Raw genomic sequence first — 26535 nt, forward strand, 5'->3', positions numbered from 1 at the left:
ATCTACATAAAACCGTTCATCTACAGTATTTCACACACTGAAGCCATTCAGGCGTGTCGCTTTCTGTCTGCAATTAAAACAAAGCGGTTTTGGTTGAACTGTCATAAATCAACGAGCAGTTTATGTCAATACCTAATCAATGATCACCAAAATGACTCTCTCTCTCTCTCTCTCTCTCTCTCTCTCTCTCTCTCTCTCTCTCTCTCTCTCTGTGTGTCCGTGTGTGTATGAGAGAGAGAGAGAGAGAGAGAGAGAGCGTGAGAGAGAGAGAGAGAGAGAGAGCGTGAGAGAGATGAGATGAGATGTTGTGTAATCCAGAGCCACTGAAGAGTTTCAACTCTGCATCGATAGAACTATTAAACGTAAGTGGGAAGATAATGCACTTGCTACTCCGACAGAGGTAATTAAGTGATGGGAGATAGACAAAAGACCACATATAAACAGTCAATAGGGAAATGATGTCTCTCTTTCTGATCATTAATTTCACAAGCGCAAGATGAGTTTGAACCGATTGTGATCATCATCGTAATTTGGAGTCTGTGGATGTGTAGACTTGGATACTTATTAGCTCCATAATGAGCATGTGACACTGCAGTGGCTTTATTTTGGATGTGTTCATTTGTGTGGTTATTTATATATACATATACATGATTGTTTAGGCATATTTAGTCGTTATGCTAATATTTTTTTCAGATACATGTATTGAACAAATTACACCTCCCTTTTTGGTCCTTAAAGAAAAAAAAACATTAATTGCATAATACATGTTCTACAATGTGTTCCACTGACCTGAATGTATTTTCTGAGTAATGGGCTATTGCTATGCGTAACAGTGTAGACCACTGTCCTCAGCCTGACATTGGGGAGCAAAACAAGAAAAAAATGTGTTGTGTGTTATCATTCCGTGGGAAATATTTAGCATCCAGTTCAATTGTCATACCAACATGCAGCTACCAAAAATGTGTGCTGACTTCATGTGGTGACTGGAGTGAAGACACTAAAGGCGTTTTTCCACATACACTCTGCTGTGTCGTGTCGTGTCGTGTCGTGTTGGATTGGCCGAGTGGTGCTGAGTGGTACTGTCAAACTGCCCAGTTTGTGTTTCCATTACAAACCGTGTTACCCGAAGTATGGTTGTCACATAGCATTACTTTACGTAGGCTAGTTGACTTATATAAGGCCTACAGATATCTCAGCTATCAACGTAGGCTATAAATAGTTTCAGCGACATTGATTTCTGCCTTCGATCTTAAACATCAAAGTAATACAGTACCAAACTAAAGAGTATTCCAAGAGAGTTGATCTGATGGCCGCCATGATTAGTGTTGATTCACCGATGAGGACGAGCTGATGCAGATTCTGGGTAGTAAGCTGCGAAAGTCCCGCTCAGCTGGCTGCACCCGACTGGCTGGTTTTCGAGTTGTAGAGTTGAGCTGTGCCGTGTCCAGTCGAAAAAGTGCATAAAAGTGACGGTAACACTGTGTTGAGCTGTACCGGGTAGAAAACCGGCAGTGGAAAAGACCCTTATCATGACTGAGCAGAATGTTGTTTTCTGTGTGTTATTTTGCATTTTTTGTGATGTTACTGATTTTTGTTTCAAAGCAAGGCAAGAAATATATTGGTCCAATGGACACATAAAAGGTTTTATTTTCCCCTCAGTTTTTTGCCTTTTGTTTACCAACAGAGATTTTTCATCTGAAAAATCATTTCATTCTTTGAAAAAGAATTTCGTCTTTCTCCTTCCTACTACACGGCCGCCCACAAGGTAGTTATATTTATGCAGGTAAGCATATTTAAACGATGGTGTATGAAGGAAGTTATTTTTGAAAAAAATGGAGGGAAGAACATGTCCATTTATCCTAATATGTATGTGTGAACCTGTGTGTCAGCACCAGAGAGAGTCCTGGAGGACTTGTAACATTCTTTCTGCTAATGCCTAACAGTTGACATCATTAATTAGCTGATCTACCAGTCAAATGTGTTTTGTGCTGCAATTAACGCCCGCTAGTTCACAAAGGGTAATGCAAGAGTTGCTTTTGCTTGTTTGTTGCTTCCCGATGGACCAGATCCTGCTTGTTGTTTCTGGTTGGTTGATTGTTGTTTCTGGACACTGGTTTCCTTATTCAGACATGTCTTTTGATATATATATAAAAAACACATTTATTTTTGTCCACAGATGTGGTTCGCTTTCACAGTTCTATCTATCTGCACACGTCTCCTTTCAGTCAGATGTGAGTATATCTCCACAGAGTTTATTTCCAGACAGCGAGGAGACGTGAGATGTATATTCCAAATTGATTGATAGTGCCTGGGTTAAAAGGGAAGAAAAACCCCTCTTGCATCTGAAAAATACAGGTCAGCAAAAGGCAGATAGGGCGAAACGATTTCCCCCTAGTGATGATATACCTACAGTCATTTATCCTGACCCAAATGAACATATAAACTAAACATCAATAAATATGTATAAGCCAAAGGACTATAAAGCATGAGGAAGGTGGGGGGTAGGGGGTGTTTTGAACAGATGAGCTCTGTCATTTGTTCTCTGCAATGTGTGTGTGTGAGTGTGTGTGTGTGTGCACGCGCACGCGCACGTGTGTGTGTGTGTGTGTGTGTGTGCGTGGGTGTGTGCATGCTTGCATGCGTATGCATATGCGTGTGCGTGTGCATGCGTGCGCGTGCCCGCGTGTGCGTGCGTGTGTGTGTGTATGTGTGTGTGTGCGTGTGTGTGTGTGTGTGCGCACGCATGTGTGCGTGTGTGCGTGCGTGTTAACGAACCCTCCAAATATCAACATGCCTTAGATTCCCCTTGTTCAGCTAAATTTTATCTCTCCGCCCCAGGGTCATAAAGTTAACTATTGACAAACGCTCAAATTGACTTCAAACTCCGAGAGCCAATTCGCTGCACATTTCTCTTCCGTATGAATATTAGTTTATCGAATAAGTGGCATCTGTTTTCCTCCAGCCATCACCCGTTAGAGAAGGGATTTTCTCCATGACAGCACTCTCTCTCTCTCTCTCTCTCTCTCTCTCTCTCTCTCTCTCTCTCTCTTTTACACGTACACACACTCTCTCTGTCTCTCTCTCACACACACACACACACACACACTGATTTATAGGTTTATATGTGCTTCCCCGAGACAAAAAATAGAGCTAAGCAAAAAATTTCCAATACGTCGCCGTGCAGCGTGTTTAATTAGGTTTTTAGAGATGTTACACACTGGCATTGAACCCTAAACCTCCTATGACAGCAGCTCCGAGCAAATATCTGTACTACTGTGGAATTACTTAGTGGTGTTTGGCTGTACAACTGTAGGACACACACATACTGTAAAACACACAACAATACACATTTATCCACTACCTACAGCCAGCAGAGGACATCCACCACACACACACTCACAGTCACAAGCGCACGCACACGTGTGTGTGTGTGTGTGTGTTCATGTGTGTGTGTGTTTGTGTGTGTGTGTGTGTGTGTGTGTGTGTGTGTGTGTGTGTGTGTGTGTGTGTGTGTGTTTGTGGCGTGGTCTTCAGGATAGGCTGGGAGCAGTACGATGGGAGTGTCAGTGTTTTCAAAGTGTGGGCTATTAAGTCACAGCATTTAAAGACAGCGATGACAGACAGACAGAGAGAGAGAGAGAGAGAGAGAGAGAGAGAGAGAGAGAGAGAGAGAGAGAGAGAGAGAGAGAGAGAGAGAGAGAGAGAGAGAGAGAGTGCAAAGCCTCATCTGATTCAGCCACAACGGCCCGTTCACGTTTGTACGTTTGGGCCAGGGATGGAAATAAGCACCCGTCCACCTGCCAATGATGGGTAAATTTCAGTGGTGACTGGTAGATTTTTCAACCCACCAGTCACTTTCACTGGTAAAAACAGTGAGTGACTGCTAAAAATTTTAATCTACCTGCCACCGTGACTGGTGGGGAAAAAACGTAAGTCCCACCCCTGGTTTGGGCATGTTCAGCATGTCATGCCCCGTGTACATCAGGCGCTACCTACGCGACCCAGGTATCTGGGGTGGATGAAGAAGTTTCACCATGAATTTGTTTTATTCGCTCTGGACGCTGCACTGACATGTTTGATTCAGCTAATCACATAACGGCTCTGTCTTGACAGCCTGGGACATTCCTCGATATGAACGTTCCAATTGGTTTTCGCCGAACCGCGTCATAGCGAATTCGCTTAAGATTAGCTTGAGTTTAATCGTCAAAATTTGCCCTGGTCGCTCAAGAAGCTTCGCTCCTGGCGAATTCGCTCTGGTAGCTTTATTCGCCTTCCCTCCATAGAGAAACAATGACTTCCGCCGCGCAGGTCGCTTAGTTCGCCTTCGATGTACACGGGGCATTATGTTCACATCCATCCCTCACCTGTCCGGGTTCTGCGGGCACACGTGCATCTGCAGCAGAATGCGCTGGGTGAAGGTCTTGAAGCACTGGCCGCACTTCCACAGGTGCCAGTCGCTGAACTCAGAGCTCAGCTGGCTGGTGGAGGTGGGACTGGCCAGGACACGCTGGCTCTTGGAGCCCATCGGGCCGTACGGCGAGTCGGCCGGGCCGCCCTTCTCCAGCAGGGCGGAGAAGCCCATCCGCGAGGAGCAGGAGGGCGCGTGGGGGAACACCATGGAGCGCGGCAGCACCGCGCCGCCGCCGGACGAGGAGGAGGAGGAGGAGGAGGATGGGGACCCGCCCATTATTTTCCCGGCCTTGCTGCTGAAGGGCTGGAGGCTTTCGTGTCGCGACATGGCCTCGATGACGGAGGCCGGGACGTTCACTGTGGTGGACACATTGAAAAAGAACATGAACATACAAAACAACAACAAAAACTGACAATATCCACAGATGAGTACTACAGAAGTCGTTATAGCCTGATAGGCAATGCTAGCAAACAGGTAGTGTTATTCTTAGCTTCAAAGACTCCAAGCTCTGTGGTAGCTCATGCCGGGCATAAACACTGTGCAATTTGTTGCCCGATGTTGCCACTGTTTGTCAGTCACACAGCTTTTTGGGAATCGGGACGTTTTTGGCTCAAGCAGTGCTTCAACTCAATGTAACACTGCCCATGTACACAAAGGCACAAATTGCCAGGGCAGCGCGACTGGCTCTTGAGTGCATCTTCGTCTCCACCTAATAGGTGCGCTTTTCCCTTCCACGTTTATGTTATTTGCAGTTCCGCAAAACAAGCCTGTCATGTCATACAGTGTGAGCATTTTTCCCGCATCCAATCCTCAGTTTGTATAGAACTAGTGCGAGGACGTGAGTTGAGAGATGTGAACTTTTAAACCCTGCGATACCCTCGTACAGTGTGAGCAGGAGCTGATACCTGCGAATGAAAATATTGCACAGTGTATTCCTGGCTTTACCCGTTATTACCCGCTATTATTCACATGGGAACAGACCAGAACAGGAGAAGCACCATCAGAGAGAGTAGAGAGAGAGAGGTTCCATTGGCCCATTGTTTCCGGGTTCTATTATTGGGGGGGAAATCCCCCTTTAGGCAGACCTAGGCAGACCTGAGGACTGTTCTATTCAATGCTAGGAGCATTATGACACGCCCCTTTAGGCAGACCGGAACCTGGTCATGCTGCCATAGAAACATATTATGTTGGCATATCTCTATATACTTAAAGAATCTCTGGCACCATCACTACAGAAACCAAGACATGCACCATCAGCAACACAAAAGAGGAACACAGAGACCATAAAGCCTGGCTCAAACTACGGGATTATCGGCCCGATTCTCGGCTGAAAACCCACCTTACGACAATCGCTGGAACGTTACCCCCCAGGACCATCGGAAGCTAATCGGGGAAGATTTACTCGTCGTGTGCGACGTTCTAAAATAGAACTTTAGCAGCTCAAAGAGTCGCCGATCGCAAGTCGTAGAAATCAAACACTGTTCGATATTTGCGACTGGAAATAGAACGTCTCGGCATTGTCTCGGTGGCTGCAAGCAGCGATAAGATTGACAGTTGCGATTCTCTTCTAGTGTGCGGTGCACCCCGACGTCAAAATCGGACACATAATCTTGTCTTGTAGTTTGAGCCTGGCTTAAGAAGGGTTAGCATTGAGTTTAGGAATTTTAGGCCTATGATAAAAATGAAATGGTTATGTGAATGATTCTAACAATTGTGTGATTTTTAAGCACCACCAGGATGAAGGGGACCATTGTGTTTGCTAATTCAGGCATATTCATATTCATTTATATACTGCAGTGTTCAAAATTATGGATGATCCCTATTGAAATAAGTCATTTAAATATATATTTTAAGAAGTTAACGTGAGAAGGAAAAATACCATACACTTCCTCTCCTCACAATTATTTATTCATTGACTAGTTCAGCCAAGATGGTCTTAAACAGGCTCAAAACAAACAAACAAACAAACAAACAAACAAACAAACAAACAAAAATGTTGCCACCTTGTCAAGAACTTCAGGTTGAAATACCGAGCAAATTAATCACAAAGGGAGGGCAGAAAAAACTATGGTGTTTTTCTTTTCAAGCAAAACTTGACAGAGAGCACAATAACCAAGATAAGATACAGATGCAGAGTTCTGTTTTTACTATGCTTATAATCTGTCACATCTTGTAGACACAATGTTATTTGTTGCATTTAGATTGGACTAACTACCCCCAGAGACATATGCCCTCATTTCTGCTGTTTGCTTCAATGTTGCCTCATGTCACTTCAACGTATTCATACTCAAGATCCCCTCTCCGATTTCCAGTTTTTTGCTAACACAATGGACTCTGGGCCAAAACGTTTCTACTGTGATGACATCACTGATGGTAAAACACAGCAATCACTGCTTTCATAAAATTTAAAAAAAAAAAAAAAAAAAACAAGGCGCAAGACACGTTCTCCTCAAGTTGCCGTAAGCAAATCCATGTGAAGACTCTTTAACAGTAGTTTCTAATGAAAAGTCAACATGGGAGGAAGTGGACGAGGTCTTCAGTGGCCATGGCAGCATTGTGCATAAGAAAAACCACACTCTGCATTCCAGCTTTCGCAGCATGCTGTGTACACAAACACAGCAGCGCTATGCTGTAATTCTAGACATGTGGGAGGAAGATTGTGGCATCTCTTTTATTCCATAAAGAGGGCTCATCTAATGCAATAAAACTGAAATCAAGGGGTTTTTTCCCGTCAGGCTTTAGTTTCTATGTAAGATCTTTGATCACTGGGAAATTTCAAGTGGGATAGTGTCTGATTAAAGCTAACGTATGGCAATGTGCTGGGCTGGGACTAGGAACAGTGCAAGGGAGAAAGTGTATTCTGCTTCCCATTGAAATGAGTCCAGCATGTACACATTTATTTCAATGTCACTTAAAATATAGGTTGATTGTGGAAAAGAAGGTCATCTTTTTATTGGCAAAAAACACAAGTTGCCTTCTGCCAAGTTCACTTCAATTGGATTTTGAAAAGAACAAAGTATTTGTGGGCTTAATAAAATACCAAAAACCACATTTTACATTGTGCACAAAGGCAACAGAAAATGAGGGAACGTTTAACTTTAACTGTAATGGTCTCTGTACAGTATTCACATTACAAAACTCTCTGGACTTCTATGTACATGCTAAGATTAATCGTAATCCTAACCCTTAAGGTACACAGTGTAAATACAACAGCTCAAAGATGGGTGCATTTGTTTGTTTGCTTTTAAGTTTAGCCTATATCTTATTTCAAGCCTGGTTCATACCAATGCATCTTGACAACTTGACTTTCCCTTCTCTGACTTAGACTCTTTCCCGTGACATGATGGTGACATGACGTGACACGATCGAATCAGAACAATTATCCTCATTGTTTTTCTTTTGTTCCATATCTGACAAGAACACCAACTGAAATTAAAAATTAAAAAAAATCTTATTTTTTCCAAGAAACAAACAATTTTTTTCACAAAACAAAAATATTTCTCATTAATAGCGAAAAAAATACTTCATTTCAATGACTTGTTTCAAGCAAATAATTGTATACGCTTGTACAAACGTATTTCAACATACAGTGTGTGAATACATATGACTACACACACTATTTTATATTTTATATACAGGTATGCTATAGCCATGCTACAATCTTACTTGTCTTCATATGTCAATGAGAAAGGAGACTTGTCTTTTACAATCACCTTTGCCCTTTCTTTGCTGTTGAGCATCACTTGTGTTACATTGGACATGTGCGTCATGGCACCACGTGCGCGCATGGCTCATTTGTAATGTGGCATATTGTCAACTCTGATCAAAAATATTTTTACGAGTTGCTTACGAAGAGGACTTTTAGTTGCTTACTCAGGTATTGTTTATTCTGTTAACCTCTTCATCATCCTCAGCTAACATGAAACCATTTTGTGTTTGTGATTATGTTTCTATGTGCTGTCTAGCTTTGATTTTTTTTTTCACAGTCTTTCTCCCTCACTTGCGTGTTTGCCACGTCTCTCATTCATCTCTATTATGTCCTCAGGATGATACCGCCGCCGAGGGAAAACAGTTTACATGGAGCGGGGCGGTTGTCTAAACACAAGTGTAACCAGACTTAAGTCATAAAATGTCTGACATGTAAACAAAGAAGTTGTCAGGCCTTGTCAGTTGTCCAGGACCTACTTCTGTTAAGAGAGAGGCTAAAGTAGCCCAGAGTGAGCTGTAAAAAAAAAGATATGAAAACTGACTTCAGTGGCACCAGAAGAATTTGATGATTAAAAAAAGAATCTAGAATAACCTGACTAGTTGGTCTAAATTTTGCACAACAGAAGAGTGGTGGTGATATTGGTGATATGATGTGCTACGTGACTCTGGAGACTTTGATATATGAAATCCACTAGGTTTTTTTTGCTGTTGTTGAGCTTTTTCAGGAAGAGCATATTACAAGCAGCGCGTGGAGTTTGGTTCAGGAAACCTCTGTCAGTAATCAGTGGGACGGGCACAATGGGGAAAGTTAGTTAAGGAGAAAAGACATCCAGACAGACATAGAAAAAAGATTGTTAGAACCATGATTACAGTATGCATTAAGCTTAGCATGTCATAAAAGATGAAAAGAAAACACATATGGACAGAGAACATAGAGAATCAACAGTGAAAATGGGAAGACTTTCTTACGGTTTTCGTCTTGTGCGATACACTGTAGAGGTATTCCGAAAAACGATGTGTAACTGTCATTGTACCAGACCAGGAGCTCCGTCCCTCGAGGGATGTCCATGCACGCCTGATAGAAAATGCACGACCTGAAATGACAAACAACATTTTTTCGTATTTCATGTACTAAATATCTAGTGGGGACTCGACAAATAGAGGAGACATTCTTTTATTTCTGCTATTTTGTGATATATGAAAACACATTTGGGTTAAATAACTGCTATTGTGGACTGTATCTTCAGTGTCTTATTTCATGAATTTCATGAATTTCATGCACAGCTCATTAAGCTGGTGTCAGGTGTCAACATTGCTGCATGGTATATTGACAAACCACATCCTGGGACTGACTCCCTTCACTTTCTGATTGTGAGGTACGGTACACAGCAAATTATCCAGTGCTCATTTAACACTTAGGGAGTTGATTTGACTTTATTTGGACTCAAATTAACTCTTTAAGTGTTGAACCAACACCACAGAATGTACTGTGTAGGCTCAAATGAATCAGGGAATCTGTGTTCAGAAAAAAAATCTGAGGCTGTACAATTGTACAATTGTTTAGTATCTTTAGTGTACATAAAGATACGGATCAATGACTTTCCTGAGAGGCTACAGTGTGTAACACAAGGCAAGCCAAGGCAGTTTTATAGAACATTTCATACACAGAAGCAGTTCAATGTGCTTCACAAAAATAAAAGCATAAAAGCACAGCAATGTATGTCTGTGAATAGCTGTGCTAGCCTATTAACTGTGCTATGTATTTATGCATGGGGCGAGAGAACGGAACCAAATGTTGAGAGCAGTTTGAGCTCTGTAATATTGAGCGCTATTTATGTACTGCTGTTTTAGCCATATGAAATGTGTCGGCCTGTAAAGATCTTTAAATTAGCCACATCATTGTACAGTACATGTACAAGCTGTAAAGGTCAAAACATGTGAAAAAATATAGCACCTTATAGTACAACAATGATGGTACATAAGTTTTCACTACACTAGGAACAATGTACAACCACAGATGTGTGAAAAAAGTTATTTAAACCGCCTTTAGCCTTCGAATAGCACTGCAGAAAAGAGGTGACATTTCCCTTGAACCACTGGACTAGACAAGCACTGAGATTGATGCACTTATTTAATGATTTATTTAAAGATGTGAGATCGTGTCACTTGTTTAAAATGCCATGGAAGAGGAGGGATGACTTTTTTTCCTCTTTTCCTTGTTGGCACCAGACCAAAAAAACCACAGGCAAGCCGAGCACGGTAAAACATGTCAGCTTGATGCACTTTAATGAAGCACCCACAAAATGAATGACTTTCTCACATGTGGGGGACAGCCTGGGAGGGGGGTGTTTGTCACCACAAACTGACCCCTTGGCAGTGATAGTGAGAAGATCAATAAGAGGTTGCAGTATTTCAATATTTTACTCTATGGTGGTTCAGATAAGTACATTCCTCTTTGAGACGTTTTTTTCTCTTTTTTTCACCCCTTACTGTCATCCTACCGTTGACATATTTTGTATCATAAATATTACATGGTTATCTATCTGGAAAGATGATGGCAAAAGGAGGTAAGATACAAAAAAGTGCTTGTAAATGCCTGAGAAAAATGTTCCTTTTGCGGCAACATAGCTGCTGTACTGGTCATTTATTTGGCACTGCAGTACATCGGCAATAGAAGCTAAAGTACAAAAAAAGCGAACATAGACGTTGCAAAAAAAAAAAAAAACACATTCCCTTTTCACCAGCATAGCTGCTATTGGGCATGTATATTTCAGAGCATTTCTACGATAAAAGTTTAAAGGAAAAAAAAAAGGTCTGTAGACATTTAAAAAAAACGTTCCCTCTCTGCACCAACAGACCTTTGCAGAGGTCTGTGTGAATTTTATTAATTCTTTCCACCCCAACGTAAAAATAAAACAAGGAGCGGGGCCAATCGTAAATCACGACCACATCTCATAACCTGAGAAAAACACGACCAGAGCAGAGAAGGAATGGATAGACGGTGACTTTCATTGTCCACAAACACACACAGACACAGAGACACACACACACACACACACACACACACACACACACACACACACACACACACACACACACACACACACACACACACACACACACACACACACACACACACACACTGTAAGCACTTACACACACACACACACACACACACACACACACACACACACACACACACACACACACACACCACACACACACACACACAAACTGTAAGCACTTACACACACACACACACACACACACACACACACACACACACACACACACACACACACACACACACACACACACACACACACACACACACACACACACACTAAGCGCATGTCTCTCAGCTTGGCCTCTTCTAGCATAAACACTACAGCACACAAATAAATGGACTCGCACTAAATGACTCCGACGGCTGCTGAAAGAAGAGGGGGCTGTTTTCTGAGCAATGGGTGGTCCCGCACACACACACACACACACACACACACACACACACACACACACACACACACACACACACACACACACACACACACACACACACACACACACACACACACACACACACACACACACTTCATCGGAAAGAAGTGAGAGAGGGATTGTAAATGTACACACCGCCTTACAAGCCTTGCCGTCATTTTCAAAACTCACACAAATCTTCACCCTGGCCAGAGACATCAAAGCTATGGCACTTTTTTTCTCTTCTTCTTCTTGGATATGACTTACAATGCTGACATGTATTTAGTATCATGTGCACATTTGTGTGTGCCTGTGTGTGTGTGTGTGTGTGTGTATGTGTGTGCCTGTGTGTGTGTGTGTGCCTGTGTGTGTGTGTGTGTGTGTGTATGTGTGTGCCTGTGTGTGTGTGTGTGTGTGCGCGCGTGCGCGTGCGTCTCATGCTTACATACTGTATGTGTCTATGTGTATGGATGTACGTTTGTGTGTGTGTGCGTGCGTGCGTGCGTGCGTGCGTGCGTCTCATGCTTACATACTGTATGTGTCTATGTGTATGGATGTACGTTTGTGTGTGTGTGCGTGCGTGCGTCTCATGCTTACATACTGTATGTGTCTATGTGCATGGAAGTGTATGTGCATGCTGCAGCCTATGAGGCGTGTGTGCTGGATAAAGCTTTCCCATGCTGACATGTATTTAGTATTGTGGTTGGGTGAGTCATAAAGGCAACAGTGGGGCGTCGAGGAGAGCACAGAGACCCGGAGCAGCTCACATGCCAGAGCTCCGCTCGTACCGCTGGAGCAAAACAACATGGCCGCAGAGAGGCTCGATCAATCATGGGCGCCTGCTTTGAAGAAGAACTCCACTCGAGATATTTCAAATAATAACACACGGAACTCAAAACAGCTGAGTGGGTGGGGAAAGCAGTCACAGAGGAGGGAGAGATAGAGAGAGGGAGAGGGAGGGAGTGAGAGAGAGATGAGAGGAGAGGAGAGAGGTGAGGACAGAGGGGAAATATAAAAACAAGGCAAGGGGGAGGAGGGATAACGGGCTTGGTGGCAAATGAGAGGAATGAATACAAAGGTTTGGGCACCGCTCTGAGATCTCATTACAAATGACTGTACATGTATAAGCAATGTAGATGTAAAAGTGTGTCCCAGCCACGAGATGACGCTTAATCAGGATTTTTATATTAGACTGAGCTAACAGCTTGCGTCGTTATATGTGAATTTATTTTAAACCACCACCACTAAAATTAGAGTATTTGATATTGATATAGAGGAGTTGATATTAGCTTCAGATTTAACATTCATACCAGGGACATAGTGCACAGCAATAATGACTACTACACCCCTTTTGAAAAGTGACATTTTGAACACTGGACTCACTTGGTTACCACCGTACATGCTCGACACCATCTAAAGCAAATTTGTTGAGCGTGGTCTCATCAGAGACAGACTAAGGATATGGGTTGCTGGAACCATGTCTTGTGGTCTGAAGATAAACACCTCACTTGTTTTAGATGGTGGTAGCCTCTTACTGCAGATAGGGTGACCAATGGGCCTATTCACTATTTGCTGAAAATACTCAACTGCATCATAACAATATTGCTATGCCATTACCGAGAGCCTTAAAGCGATGGTTCGGAGTAGAATCACCCTAATGCCATTTGAACCGTGACACCCATCCACCTTTACACCCGAAGTGTTTTCTGCCGCAGGCTTACATCAACAGAGTTGCCCTGTTATTCGATGTTTATTCCGGTTAGCTTGACTCAAGCGCATATGGATACTGGGCACCGTCTCCAAACTTTCCCCACAAAAATAACATGTCATGACACCAAACTTCTGCAGTAGCACAAATATGGTCTGTACTCACGAAACGAAGCATTTGGAAGTTTGGAAATAGTCCAGGAGTTTATTATTATCAACACAAGCCGAATAGCTTCTCTGCTGCTAAAGCTGCGCCAACGTTACTTCCGTCATCTAAGACAAGCATGTAAGAGTCCTCAACGAAGCTCATAATATGCACAATGAAAAGTGAATTCAGCATCAGTATTGATAACGAAAATCCTTGTCTAATTGATAGTAGGTAAGATTTGAAATATCTTTTAAGTATTGCCTTGAAAATATAAGCCTTAATCACAATTCAGTGAAAACTTTTTTAACACTCTCGTCTGGAAGTTTGTTGAAGACTTTTACGGGCTTGTCTCATATGACGGAAGTAACGTTGGCACAGCTTTAGCAGCAGAGAAGCTATTCAGCTTGTGTTGATAATACTAAACTCCTGGACTATTTCCAAACTTCCAAATGCTTCGTTTCGTGAGTACAGACCATATTTGTGCTACTGCAGAAGTTTGGTGTCATGACATGTTATTTTTGTGGGGCAAGTTTGGAGACGGTGCCCAGTATCCATATGCGCTTGAGTCAAGCTAACCGGAATAAACATCGAATAACACGGCAACTCTGTTGATGTAAGTCTGCGGCAGAAAACACTTCGGGTGTAAAGGTGGATGGGTGTCACGGTTCAAATGGCATTAGGGTGATTCTACTCCGAACCATCGCTTTAAGTAACATAGTGACATAGTGACATAGTCATTACAATTTTGGTGACAGTAATCATAGTTGACAGTTATAACACAGTCTCTGCACTAAGGGGTTAAGCATGTGTGATGGTGCTCAGGTGAGTAGCGCAAGGAAAAGTGTCCCCTGTTTACAGTTAGTGGGAGAAGACATGGTTTTGGGCTGCATAAATACCGTCAACATTGGGAAACTAAATTTCGCCAAAAGAAACATGCAGCAAACATGTACTGTGACTACTGAAGCAGATCATGATCCTGTCTATGGCATTTTAATATAGGTAGGGGTAATCACTTTTGATTTCAGAAAAAAAAAAGTTATTAACTTAACATTTCTCTCTTGTAAACTCAACAGATATTGAATTAAACTTACTTTATGCTCATGTTGGAAATCACTTGGAAATATGGTACAAATTGTTACTATTCAAAAGGGGTGTAATCATTATTGCTTTGCACTGTATTCCACAAATCTTGCTTTCACTTGCCATGATATCATAAATCGCCATGATATGATAAAGATTCATGTTTATAGTTTTGCTACTTAACTACCCTGGCAAGTTTTAAAAACAGAAGGTAAATGTTACAATATCCCTTCTTTCATCATTTCGAAGGTATATGCTTACATTTCAGCGATAACAGTCCAAACATGGTATGTTGTTGGCCAATAGAAAGTTCATTATTTCAGGCAGCTTAGCAGTGCAGTCTGGTGATGTGTACCTCTCTGCCAGTGCAACGGTGTACTAGTCATTTAACCCACTGTGTCCTGGAGCGACATATACACTGCAATCAGATTCTTGAGATTTGAGCTGTTTCTTTGATCAAAAATGAGGGTAAGTTAGAGCTGAATGAACACATTCTAGTGCAATAGCTTTAAATGCAACTTATTTCACATATTTTTTACGTGCTTCGGAGTCTGAGATATTTAGGTTTAATTGGGAGAGGGCACCTTTTCCCAAAAAGGGCTTAGGCTAAAATGGGTTAAAAAGCCTTCAATACAGTAGCACTAAATTACTATGACATGACCCAGAGGCCTGAGCAATACACAGGTGGTCAATAGCATTCTGGTAGCAACAAACATATAGGCCTAACAGGGGCCATGAACTAACTTTTGTGTGAAGAGTAACGCCTGAATTACATGGGCGCTACCAAAGCGGTAGAAGCGTGGCGTTCCATTATTTTCCGTTGGGACGCGGCAGCGAGGCGAGAGGTAGTGACGTAGGGAAGCAAGGGTGGCGGGCCGTGGGCGAGTGAGGCGAGAAAGTTGAGCTTGGCTGAAAAATCTACCGAAGCGAAGCGTTAACCAATGGGAGAGCTTTCAACGCCATGACGTCACGTGCGTCACCACTGGTCACCAGCAGTACTGGGATATTTAAAAATGGAGGCAAATGTTTTGATTTCGGTGGTGTCAAATCTGCCGATCGTTTTTCACAGATGGTTTTAAAATAAATGACACTTGGGTTAAGGTGACCAATATATTTGCTCCTGTTTCATCATTTTTATTTGCACATACAGTGTTTGTGATTGAAGAGAGACGGTTGTTTGACCACAGCATTTGCTAAGCTAAGCTAATTTGACCGGGAAACGATGCTACGTCACCACGCGAGGCGAGCGAGCAGGTTGAGAGCGAGTGGAATTTACGTACATGTATCACAGCCGTAAGACGTTACCTGTACTGAACCACCATCATGTTCTGCTCCCCACAGTGTCTGGCACAGCGGATGTAGCGCATCCAGCTGGACTTGCTTGGCTCATTGCCATCGATAAAGTGCTGTAGTCCTCCCTCCTGGTCATAGATCTGTGTAGGCACACACAGACACACACGCACACACACGCACACACACACACACACGCACACACGGACACACGCACACACAGACACACGCACACGCACACACACACACAGACACACAGACACACACACACACACACACACACACACACAGAAAGGGAGAGTAAAATACTGCACTGTGTTGAAAATCCCTGTGGGGGGGATTAAGAGATAGAGCAAAACATTTCATTTGACATACACATATAGTTAATCCAACTCAACATTTTCTGACTATGTCCTCCTAGGTGGACAGCAAAGCACTGCCTTCATACTCAGCAGTTTTCTTCAGTTGGTCTGATTTCAGTTACAATAGGCTCTTTTGCATGGTCCGTTTTCTACCCGGTAGGCCTACAGCACAACACAGCACGACATAGTCGCCACTTTTTGATTTTCGATTGAGCGCGATTGAAGCGAGCTGAGCGGGTCTTTCGCTGCCTATTACCCAGAATCCGCGTCAACTCGTCCTCATCAGTGCATCAAAAAATAATCATGCTGACCACCAGATCAACTCTCTTAGAATGCTCTGTAGTTTGACACTGTATTACTGTGATATGAAAATCGAAGGCAGAAATCAACATCGTAGTATCCAAATATGATGTCGCTGAAATAAAACTACGGTATTTATAGCCTACTTCGATAACTGAGATATCTGTCAGCCTACGTAGAGTAATGCTACTTGACAACGCCAAAAACTTAACTCCAGCCATACTCCGGGCAACATGGTTTGTAATGGAAACACAAACCGAACTGGCTTGACAGTACCACTCAGCACTACTCAGCTCCACACGACACGGCATAGCCGGGTGTATGTGGAAAAACGCCTATTGACAGTTTTCTTGCTAAATCTTGCCTCAACAATAATAAACGGAGGTGGCGTTAAGCAGTGATGATGTTGATGTCGTGTGTAAGGATAGACCGATATATACATCAGGCCGATATTTGCATATTTTAAGTGTATCGGTATCGGCCGATACACGTGTGGTTTTGGCCGATACGCAATATTTATTATTTTATGTCATTCGGGTTTTTTTAAAAGCACCAAGACACTTTATTTTTTTATTACTTGATTGTTAGACATTACTTGATTGTTAGAGTGAGTGTTTAAATGTTACAAGTTCTACCTCAATTTGATAATGTTAAAGGAATGTTTATTTTTAACTTGAGACCTGGAATATTTGTCCTTTTTTAACCTTTTTTTTTAACCCATATCGGCCCCAAATATCGGTTATCGGCCAAGGGTGATGAAAAAAAAATGGTATCGCATCGGCCATTAAAAAACCTGTATCGGTCGACCCCTAGTTGTGTGATACTGTACATTTGAAATGCATTTGCCGGCTTATAGTCAGGCTAAGTGCACACATTGCATTTTAATCACTCTCCTATTGTTAATTCACTGAAGCTTTGTTATACTTTCCCTACTGTTTTGTATTTGTTTTGATTGTTAAGTGTCCTTGGGTATTTTGAAAGGCGCTCAAAAATAAAATTTCTTCTTCTTATTATTATTATTATTATTACAGACATTAGGGCTAGTGTCCACAGAATACAAATGAACAGGTGAGCATGCACGTGTGTGGTTGTGTGTGATTCTGCTGATGGTGCTGTTCATATGTGTGCACAAGTATGGTATACCTACGTGTAGTGTAGTGTAGTGTAGTGTAGTGTACCCAGACTTCCTTTGACAATGTGTGTGTGTGTGCGTGTGTGCGTGTGTGTGCGTGTGTGTGTGTGTGTGTGTGTGTGTGTGTGTGTGTGTGTGTGTGCAACCAATGTCTGATGTCTGCATTTAAGCCTGTGTGTGTGTGTGTGTGTGTGTGTGTGTGTGTGTGTGTGTGTGTGTGTGTGTGTGTGTGTGTGTGTGTGTGTGTGTGTGTGTGTGTGTGCGCGCGCCTGTGCACGCTGTACAGATTACTCTGTTTGTGGTCTGTGCATAAATCAGGACAGCTGTCAGAAGAGGACTGGTGAGAATAGATGGCACACACACACACGCACACGCACGCACCCACACGCACACACACACACACACACACACACACACACACACACACACACACACACACACACACACACACACGCACGCACACACACACATTGTCAAAGGAAGTCTGGGTAGAATGGATGAGGCCATGAGACCTCGAGCGACTCTGGTGACCTCACTGAGCTGCAGCGTCCAGTTTGTCTGCACCAGTGAGTGTATATGATGGCGTCTCACACAGACACAGGAGCTATGGAGCTACAGGAGCTACACAAAACCAAACCAAGAAAACCCAAAGACACACACACACACACACACACACACACACACACACACACACACACACACACACACACAGGCATGGAACAAAATGGTTCAAAATGTATCCAAAGCGTGTTGTGATGATCAGCTGGACGGCTTCTTGGAGCTTGAACCCCTTTCATGCTCCAAGAAGCCTTGTTGCTAGATTTTTTTTTACAGTTTTTCTCAATTGGTTTTGTACATTTCTCACAACGGAATAATGATTCTCAAAAGTCTTTGTTCAATTGTGACTTCCTGGTGTTACCTGTGCACATGGTCAAATCAGTTTCTCATTGTTTTCGGCATATAGGAAATGCTCTTGTCCACCATGCCATGGCTGTGTACAATTCTCAGTAACTTCGTACATTATTAATTGCTTTTGTCATATCACTCAAAAAGCTTTGTCACTGAATGCATGAAACTATCTCAATCTTATCTGATCTCTGTGATGATCGTGATATATACCGGCAACGGCGTAAACTGTATGCTCAGGCTAATATGCTTCTTCACAAATTTAGCATGTGTTCTTTTAATGTCAAGTGCTCCCTGTTTAGAGCCTTCTGCACACCCATGTACACTGCCCATTTATGGTGCAAATACAAGCATAGCAGCTATCAGAAGCTAAAAGTTGCATATAATGACACAATGAGACTGCTGATGAGGATACCCAGATGGTCCAGTGCCAGCTGTCTGTTTGTCCACTCCAATATCCCTGGGTGTGATGCAGTCCTGAGAAATATAATGTTTAAATTCATGGGACGACTGAATTGCTCCCAAAATAGCATAGTTGAATCTCTGGTAAACCCGGCCAAGAGTTCTGTAAGGTTCTCTTCTGAGCTCAGGCGACATTGGAGAAAGTGTCTTTATGTTTGATGGCTGTAGGCCTATCTTGTGTTTTTCATTTATTTTATCCTTGACTGTCTCTTATTTAACCTTTTGTAATCTGTATATGTATGATATGGACCATTGTGTCTGTCACAAATAAAGAATGAATGAATGTAATATAAAGCCGAATTTACAACATTTCCCATCCAATCTAAACAACATTTCGCTTCAGAAAAGATCCTCAAGAGTGTACCATTCAATTGACAACATGAGAAATTGATTTGACTAGCTTGCCCATACACTATGACACAATGACTAACCATTCTGCTGGCGCTGATACGTTCATTGACACAAAAATTTGATTTTGAAAGACAAATAAGGGTTTTGAGCAACAGACTTGGTTTTGCAGGCTATCCACTGCGTTTTGCCATTTGTTAAAGCTGTTTTGAGAATGAATATTATGTTTTGCAAATTGCGAGAGAGATTCGAGAAATGTACAAAACCAATTGAGAAATACTGTAATATAACATGACCTGGCCGCGTGGGACCTCTTACAGATATGATTCCGAAATTGTATCTTCTGAATCCAGGTTGCTGAACATGGCCTGAAATGCCATCAGTGTTCATGCTGCATACCTGCGCTCTCATCGGTTTGTGTTTGTGGTCTACTTTTGCTCCATTCGAATACTTATCTGACAGGCAACATAACTCACTTGCAAATAAAGCACATTCATCTGGGTTTCATTTACATCAACTTTGTGCTGGAGCTTGTGCCAGCCTGCTGCGCTGTACTGCACTGTGAGTGGACTGGGACAAGAAATAAAGCATTTTCAGCCCGGTCCATTAGGCCCTAAGAGACACAATGTAACCAGCGACAACAGTTTTAATCGTCTATTACAAGCCATTTTGACCACAACAGCCAAAATGAATATTTAAATCTGACTCTGAGAGGTCAGCTGTAGCGGCATGAGGACTGATACCACTACATTGAGGGGAGGACCAGGCCAAAATCATCAACAGTCCACCGGGCAAATGCCTTGTATGCCTTATGGCCAATCCAGCCATGTGTGTTAGTGTGAAAGGTGCTTCCTGCAACAGACGTACAATGTCCTGGCAAAAATAGTTACTAAATCTTAAAACCTTAAGTATGATGCTGCATGAATCATTTGATGTTGGCTCCACTTCTACTTTTTGACATAGTGTGATTATGTTGAACATTTAAGATTATGGGTAACACTTACAAATAAGGGGCCATAATTAACAGTAAAGTAGCTATAACCTAAGGGTTGATAATCATTACTTAACGCCACATTAGACACATATAATTGTAATTAATGCATATGTTGAACATTAGTAAACACAAGGTAATAGTTATAATATATAGTATAGTATATAGTATTAGTCATGGGTGAGCGGTTAGGGCGTCAGACTTACATCCCAGAGGTTACCGGTTCGACTCCCGACCCGCCAGGTTGGTAGGGGGGAGTAATCAACCAGTGCTCTCCCCCATCCTCCTCCATGACTGAGGTACCCTGAGCATGGTACCGTCCCACCGCACTGCTCCCCATGGGGCGCCACTGAGGGCTGCCCCCTTGCACGGGTGAGTCATAAAATGCAATTTCGTTGTGTGCAGTGTGCAGTGTTCACTTGTGTGCTGTGGAGTGCTGTGTCACAATGACAATGGGAGTTGGAGTTTCCCAATGGGCTTTCACTTTATCTAATGTTAAGTAACTGCTTACTAATGCTTAACATATGCATTAATAACAATTAATAAGTGTCTAATGTGGCGTTAAGTAATGATTATTAACCCTTACTTTAGTATTAGGTTATAGCTACTTTGCTGTTAATTATGGTCCCTTATTTGGAAGTGTTACCGGATTATGTTCACAAGACTTGAAAATCGTGCCAGACCAAGGTTACAGATTCATGCTGCATGTTTAAGTGGCTTCCAGGGCAAGGAGACCTTTCACACATGCTGCAAGATTTATCCTTGAGATCGACCTCTGACTGCCATGCTCGTTAGGGGCAGGAAATAGTCCAATCAAACATGCATCAGGGTTTTATATGCTCTGAGGCCAAGACCTCTACACAGTAAATTTGTGAAACACTTGGGGAGTAGGATCAGCACTATCAGTGTTAAAACTCAACTGCTGTAGGCATAACCTTCTACTTCTGAAAGGAGGGAGGGAAGAGTTGACAGGTCCTCCAAGGCAGTACAGCCAACCAACCAACGCCTGTCCCATTTCATCTGAAAAAATAAATAAATTGACAATCGTTTGGAAAAAACCCTGCCTTTGAGGGAGCACAGCAGAATTCCCCCAGTGGAAAACACACTTTGATTGATGCCCATTGCTGGGGTTTAATGCAGTAAGTATGGGACAGGTTGGTTGCAGCCCTAAGTAAGAATTACAGTAAATTACAGTAAACACCCAATAAAAGTGATTTACCTCCCCATGGATCTCCGCTAGACGCCCGACAGCTGTCCGGCCAACGTCAGCGCATGCAGGAGCCAATGCTTGGGGAGATGCTAACCACAGGAAATATTACATCTTACAGTCTCTCCGGAGCAGATAACCCCCTCCTGTTTACACTCAAGTTACTCTGCTTACTCTCACTATCATTGTTCCTGATATATTGATACTATCATTGTTGGCCTTATGTAAGGGTTAACGTTCGGCGAGAAGGTCGCTACCGTGGAATAGCAGCACGACAGAGAGAATCTTTAGACCCCGACGCGGAGCGGAGGGGTCTTGTTCTCTCTGAAGTGCTGCTATTCCACAAAGCGACCGACTCGCCGAAAGTTAACCCGCTTATTATATGGATATACTTAAATGATTCACACATGGCGGGGACATTTCTTTAGGCCTATTTAATGTGAAGTAATGTCAAAAGATTGTTGCTGAGCAAAACAAAACAGTGCCGTTGTGGAACACCGCTCGGCAACAGCTAGGTAGCCAGGACAACAGCAGGTGTTGTCTATCACAGCAGCTGATTAGAGTCTTGTTGAAAAGTCGCTTTAGCAGTGAAAAGTCTTGTTGCCATTGACAGCGGTCTGTTATAGACCAACCTGTCCGTTATCGAAAAATAACAGACGTGCGAACGTTGGGGAGCCCCGTTGAAATTAATGGAGCATTCGACCGATGACGTCACAACCATATAATATTAGAAAATAAAGCGCAGTATGTTTGCGTCGTCAAACATTATTGAAAGGAATCTTCCTGAATCTTATTGAATTATTTGTTCTGTGGAAATAAAAAAAAGAAAATTGCTTCAGTTTAGATAATGTCAAGACTATTCAAAGACACAATGTGGATTGTTATCTGTACATGCATTGCATTTGGCTACAGTAGGCCAACATATGGTTTCATTTTGTTGCATGGCTACAAATGAGCAGTGAATTTTGTTTGTGTCTCTCCTTTGACACTATTTCCCTTTAATATCTGAAGGCTTGACATTGACACCGGTGAAACTGGTGAAACAAAAAAAGAGTTTGTATTCAAGTTAAAGAAACATATTCTGTTACTCAGTGTCTAATTGTCTGAACCGCTGTATTTTCATGTAGGAAGCCATGTTAATCATACTAGCTTTTGCACATCTTCTTGCTTTAGCACTTCATCTTCTGAGCTAAGATGTACTGTTTGTAGTACAATATCGTTGCAAAGCAACAAAAAAAAATCGTAATAAAAGATGTCAAAACGGTGGCTAATAAAAATCAACAGCTGCAGTGGCCAGTGAGCAAAAACATTAATGTCAAACCCACAGGTTATTACAGTAATTTCAAGGGAATAGACTTGATAGCGTTAAACACCATTTTATATGTGGGTGACAATATTAGGCTGCCAGGGACTCACTTATGAATGACTAACTAACTAAACCAGTCGCTCCCAACTACAGACATATAATCCAGAACCTTGGATTAGTAAACTACTGCCCTTTTGTTGGCCATTGCTTCATCAGTGTAAAGACCTATTAGAAACCAACAGACATTTGTTCATTCATAATATGTCAGTAGTAGTCACATACATATGCCTGTGTATGTTTTTGGCTACTGCTCACATATACCCCTTTGACATAGGGAGGTCCAGGGACTATGCTGTCAGAAAGGCCTTCATGCCTTGACTGTGCTCTCTGCCTGTTTGTACCTAAGTGCATAATGACCTTAAACCATCTGCCATACTAAACAATTCAACCGTTCACCTCTCACACACATTTACACACCCCCAGACAAATAATGACTTTGATGTTCATGCCGAAGCCCCTGTGTTTATTAACCAGTGCCAAGCTTGTCAATAGCATTGCTGAAACCCGTCTATAGCATGGTCCAACAATCAATTTTTGTAAATGATAGCAATAATCAAGGAAACGGCCTAATTTATAAATCTGTGAATGCAGAATATATAAAGACCTCTGCGCAAGCTGGGGCTGATGGCACTAAGATACTAAGGCACTAAGGCATATAACTAAGACACTCACTGTAGCCTGTGAACGAAGAGCATGATATTTCCACTCAGGTTGTGGCATTTTGTACACAGGTGGTACATTCTCTGTTAACTTTTAATTTAACTGATCTAACGTGTACTCAATAGAATTCTTGTTTAATTGAGGACTGAAGAAGTTATACCGATGTTGTACTATATATGACATTATTTCCAAACCCTCTCATACTTCACAACTCTGCTAAAAAAAGTAATTCTCAGCCGTAACACAGCTGTCAATGAACCATCCACGTTTTTGCAACACAACAACAACACACAGGCAACCAATAGCAACTTGATTTCCCATTTAATGTATTTTACAATCTAAATGCCATACAACCCATCCTGGCATCTGTGATGAAGATTCTGCCATCTGAGTGCAGACAATCATACATGTGTAAGGAGCATATGGCGTGTATTGTGGACAAAGTGCTACGGCCAGACCTGGCCAGACGAGAGATGGACCATAACAGCCCCACATACATACACTTGCATTGTTTTTCTGCTGTTCCATTTGTGGCCACTTAATCTTTTGTTTTTTATGTCTGTGTGTGTAAGTGTTAGTGTGTCTTTAGTGGGGATAGAAGGTGACAAATTACAATAATACTACAGTCAGAATTTTCTGTAAGCGCACCAGCAAAAAAAACGAGACAATACCGTGAAAAGAAAAGAAATACATTAAGCGAGGAGGGCCAAAAGACAAAACAATGTAGGGAAATCAGAGGAAGACTGGAATTCTCTTCTTCCCTGCTCCTCAGGCATTGTGTGTGTGTGTGTGTGTGTGTGTGTGTGTGTGTGTGTGTGTGTGTGTGTGTGTGTGTGTGTGTGTGTGTGTGTGTGTGTGTGCTTGTCGTGTGTGTGTGTGTGTGTGTGTGTGTGTGGTTGATGTGTGCTTGTCGTGTGTGTGTGTGTGGTTGATGTGTGCTTGTCGTGTGTGTGTGTGTGGTTGATGTGTGGTGTGTGTGTGCGTGCGTGTGTGCGTGCGTGTGTGCGTGGGTGCGTGCGTGTGTGCTCCTCCTTCGCTTCTGAATTTCTGAACAGTTGCAGGTCACCGGTTGGGTCTTGCTGACCCTTGGTCCTCTGCATCAGCCACTTCATGACAACCATCTGATTTCACAGCATTACATTCATCCAATCCACTGTATGCTTGTACATTTTTCGATTTAACCAATTGCTGCCATTTGGGGTTGTGTGACATATGCAATTGGTAAACCAGAGACACATCTGGCTACTATGTCATGATGTCTTCTCTCTTGTGATTGGCACTCATGCATCACATACGATAGAAATCAGAGAGCATTTAAATAAACGTCAAAATGACACTCCCTCCGAATGAGAGAGACAGGAAAAGATGCAAGCAGAGAGAGAGAGAGAGAGAGAGAGAGAGAGAGAGAGAGAGAGAGAGAGAGAGAGAGAGAGAAAGAGAGAGAAAGAAAGAAAGAGATGACTATAGACTTCAGAAGACCACAGGATGGAAAACAAGAGATAGAAAAAAAGCCTGTGAAAGACAGGCGAACGTACAAACAAAAGGCAGACCGACTGAAGAAACAAAAGAAGGTAAAAAGGAAACCGAATAAAATGTTAAAAGACAAAGGGGTTGAGATAAAGTCGGGTAACAGGGAGTGGACAACATTGAGAGAGCGAGCTGTCGAGAAACACGAAAGGTGTGGTGCAGAGCTCGAGCGAACCCAACCTGTCAGGCGCTTGACCTCTTCACCTTATTATAGTGAGTAAATCTGGACTACGAAACCATTAGAGTTGACAGCAGGCTCTGGAACACCCCTCCAAACACCCCCCCCCACCCCCCAACAAACACACACACACACACACACACACACACACACACACACACACACACAAACACTCGCATTCACACTCACACACACACGCACTCACACTCACACTCACACACACGTACACACGTACACACACACACACACACACATGCACACAGCATCTACACAGGCACAGACGGCAACATACACCCCTGATACCGTACCCTCCTGGAGCCAGCGCGAGCACAGACCGAGGTCAGGGGTCAAGCAGAGGCACACACGTGAAACACTTTGGATAATGGAATTTTGGTTCCTTATCTTGGGAAACACTTAGCCACCATCTCCCTGGTCCCGCTGGCATGTAAATGGGATGCATTGATCCAAAGTGGTGGTGTGTGTGTGTGTGTGTGTGTGTGTGTGTGTGTGTGTGTGTGTGTGTGTGTGTGTGTGTGTGTGTGTGTGTGTGTGTGTGTGTGTGTGTGTGTGTGTGTGTGTGTGTGTGTGTGTGTGTGTGTGTGTGTATTTGTGTGTGTATGAGAGAGAGAGAGAGAGAGAGAGAGAGAGAGAGAGAGAGAGAGAGAGAGAGAGAGAGAGAGAATGATGGAACGAGAGACAGAACGAGAGAGAGAGAGAGAGAGAGAGAGAGAGAGAGAGAGAGAGAGAGAGAGAGACTGCGCCGCACATCACATAAGATAATGATGCAGTGCCTTATCTCTTCAAGCAGGATTACAACCAAGGTGCCACCGATGCATGTTACTGTTTTAGGGAGCTACGTAGCTCTATGTCATGCTATTGGATTGTGCATGTCTGTGCTGTGTGAGAGGAGGCGTGAGATAAGATGATTCCTATTTGAGACATTATTCTGCACATGATCATAACCTTGAGGCTTTGTACATCTTAACTGTGCGCGCAGGCGGCTGAGTGAGAGTAAAGAGATGATAAGTGAGAGTAATGGAGCATGAAGATAGCCTGACTCCCGCCGCCAGAGGAATGCAGTTCCGCCAAGCTCCACATGGAGTCCCACCGAGCTCCACACACACCTCTATCCGAGTTCTCACCCAATTGACCGAACAGTTGCCTCATACTCCTTCATTAAATGTTGGATGTCTTAGCTCTTCTCCTAAATGGAGAAGGCCCTGCCTTCCGAAATGCATTTCCAATGGAGGGTTTCCAGATGGATGTGTGGAGCAA

The 26535-nt window shown here is 42.8% G+C and overlaps 1 protein-coding gene across 1 annotated transcript in view; it reads right to left on the minus strand.

Annotated features, from left to right (window-relative positions):
- The window catches only part of prdm6 (PR domain containing 6), a 53131-nt gene that overhangs the window by 10311 nt on the left and 16285 nt on the right, over positions 1 to 26535 (minus strand). Inside the window, exons 3-5 of the mRNA XM_063194308.1 lie at positions 15837 to 15964; positions 9089 to 9213; positions 4365 to 4767 (exon numbers count right to left, since the gene is read on the minus strand). Of these exons, the coding sequence (XP_063050378.1) occupies positions 4365 to 4767; positions 9089 to 9213; positions 15837 to 15964 (656 nt within the window). The remainder of the gene's footprint in view (positions 1 to 4364; positions 4768 to 9088; positions 9214 to 15836; positions 15965 to 26535) is intronic.

Source organism: Engraulis encrasicolus, chromosome 3, assembly GCF_034702125.1.
Source record: "Engraulis encrasicolus isolate BLACKSEA-1 chromosome 3, IST_EnEncr_1.0, whole genome shotgun sequence".
NCBI classification, from domain to species: Eukaryota; Metazoa; Chordata; class Actinopteri; order Clupeiformes; family Engraulidae; genus Engraulis; species Engraulis encrasicolus.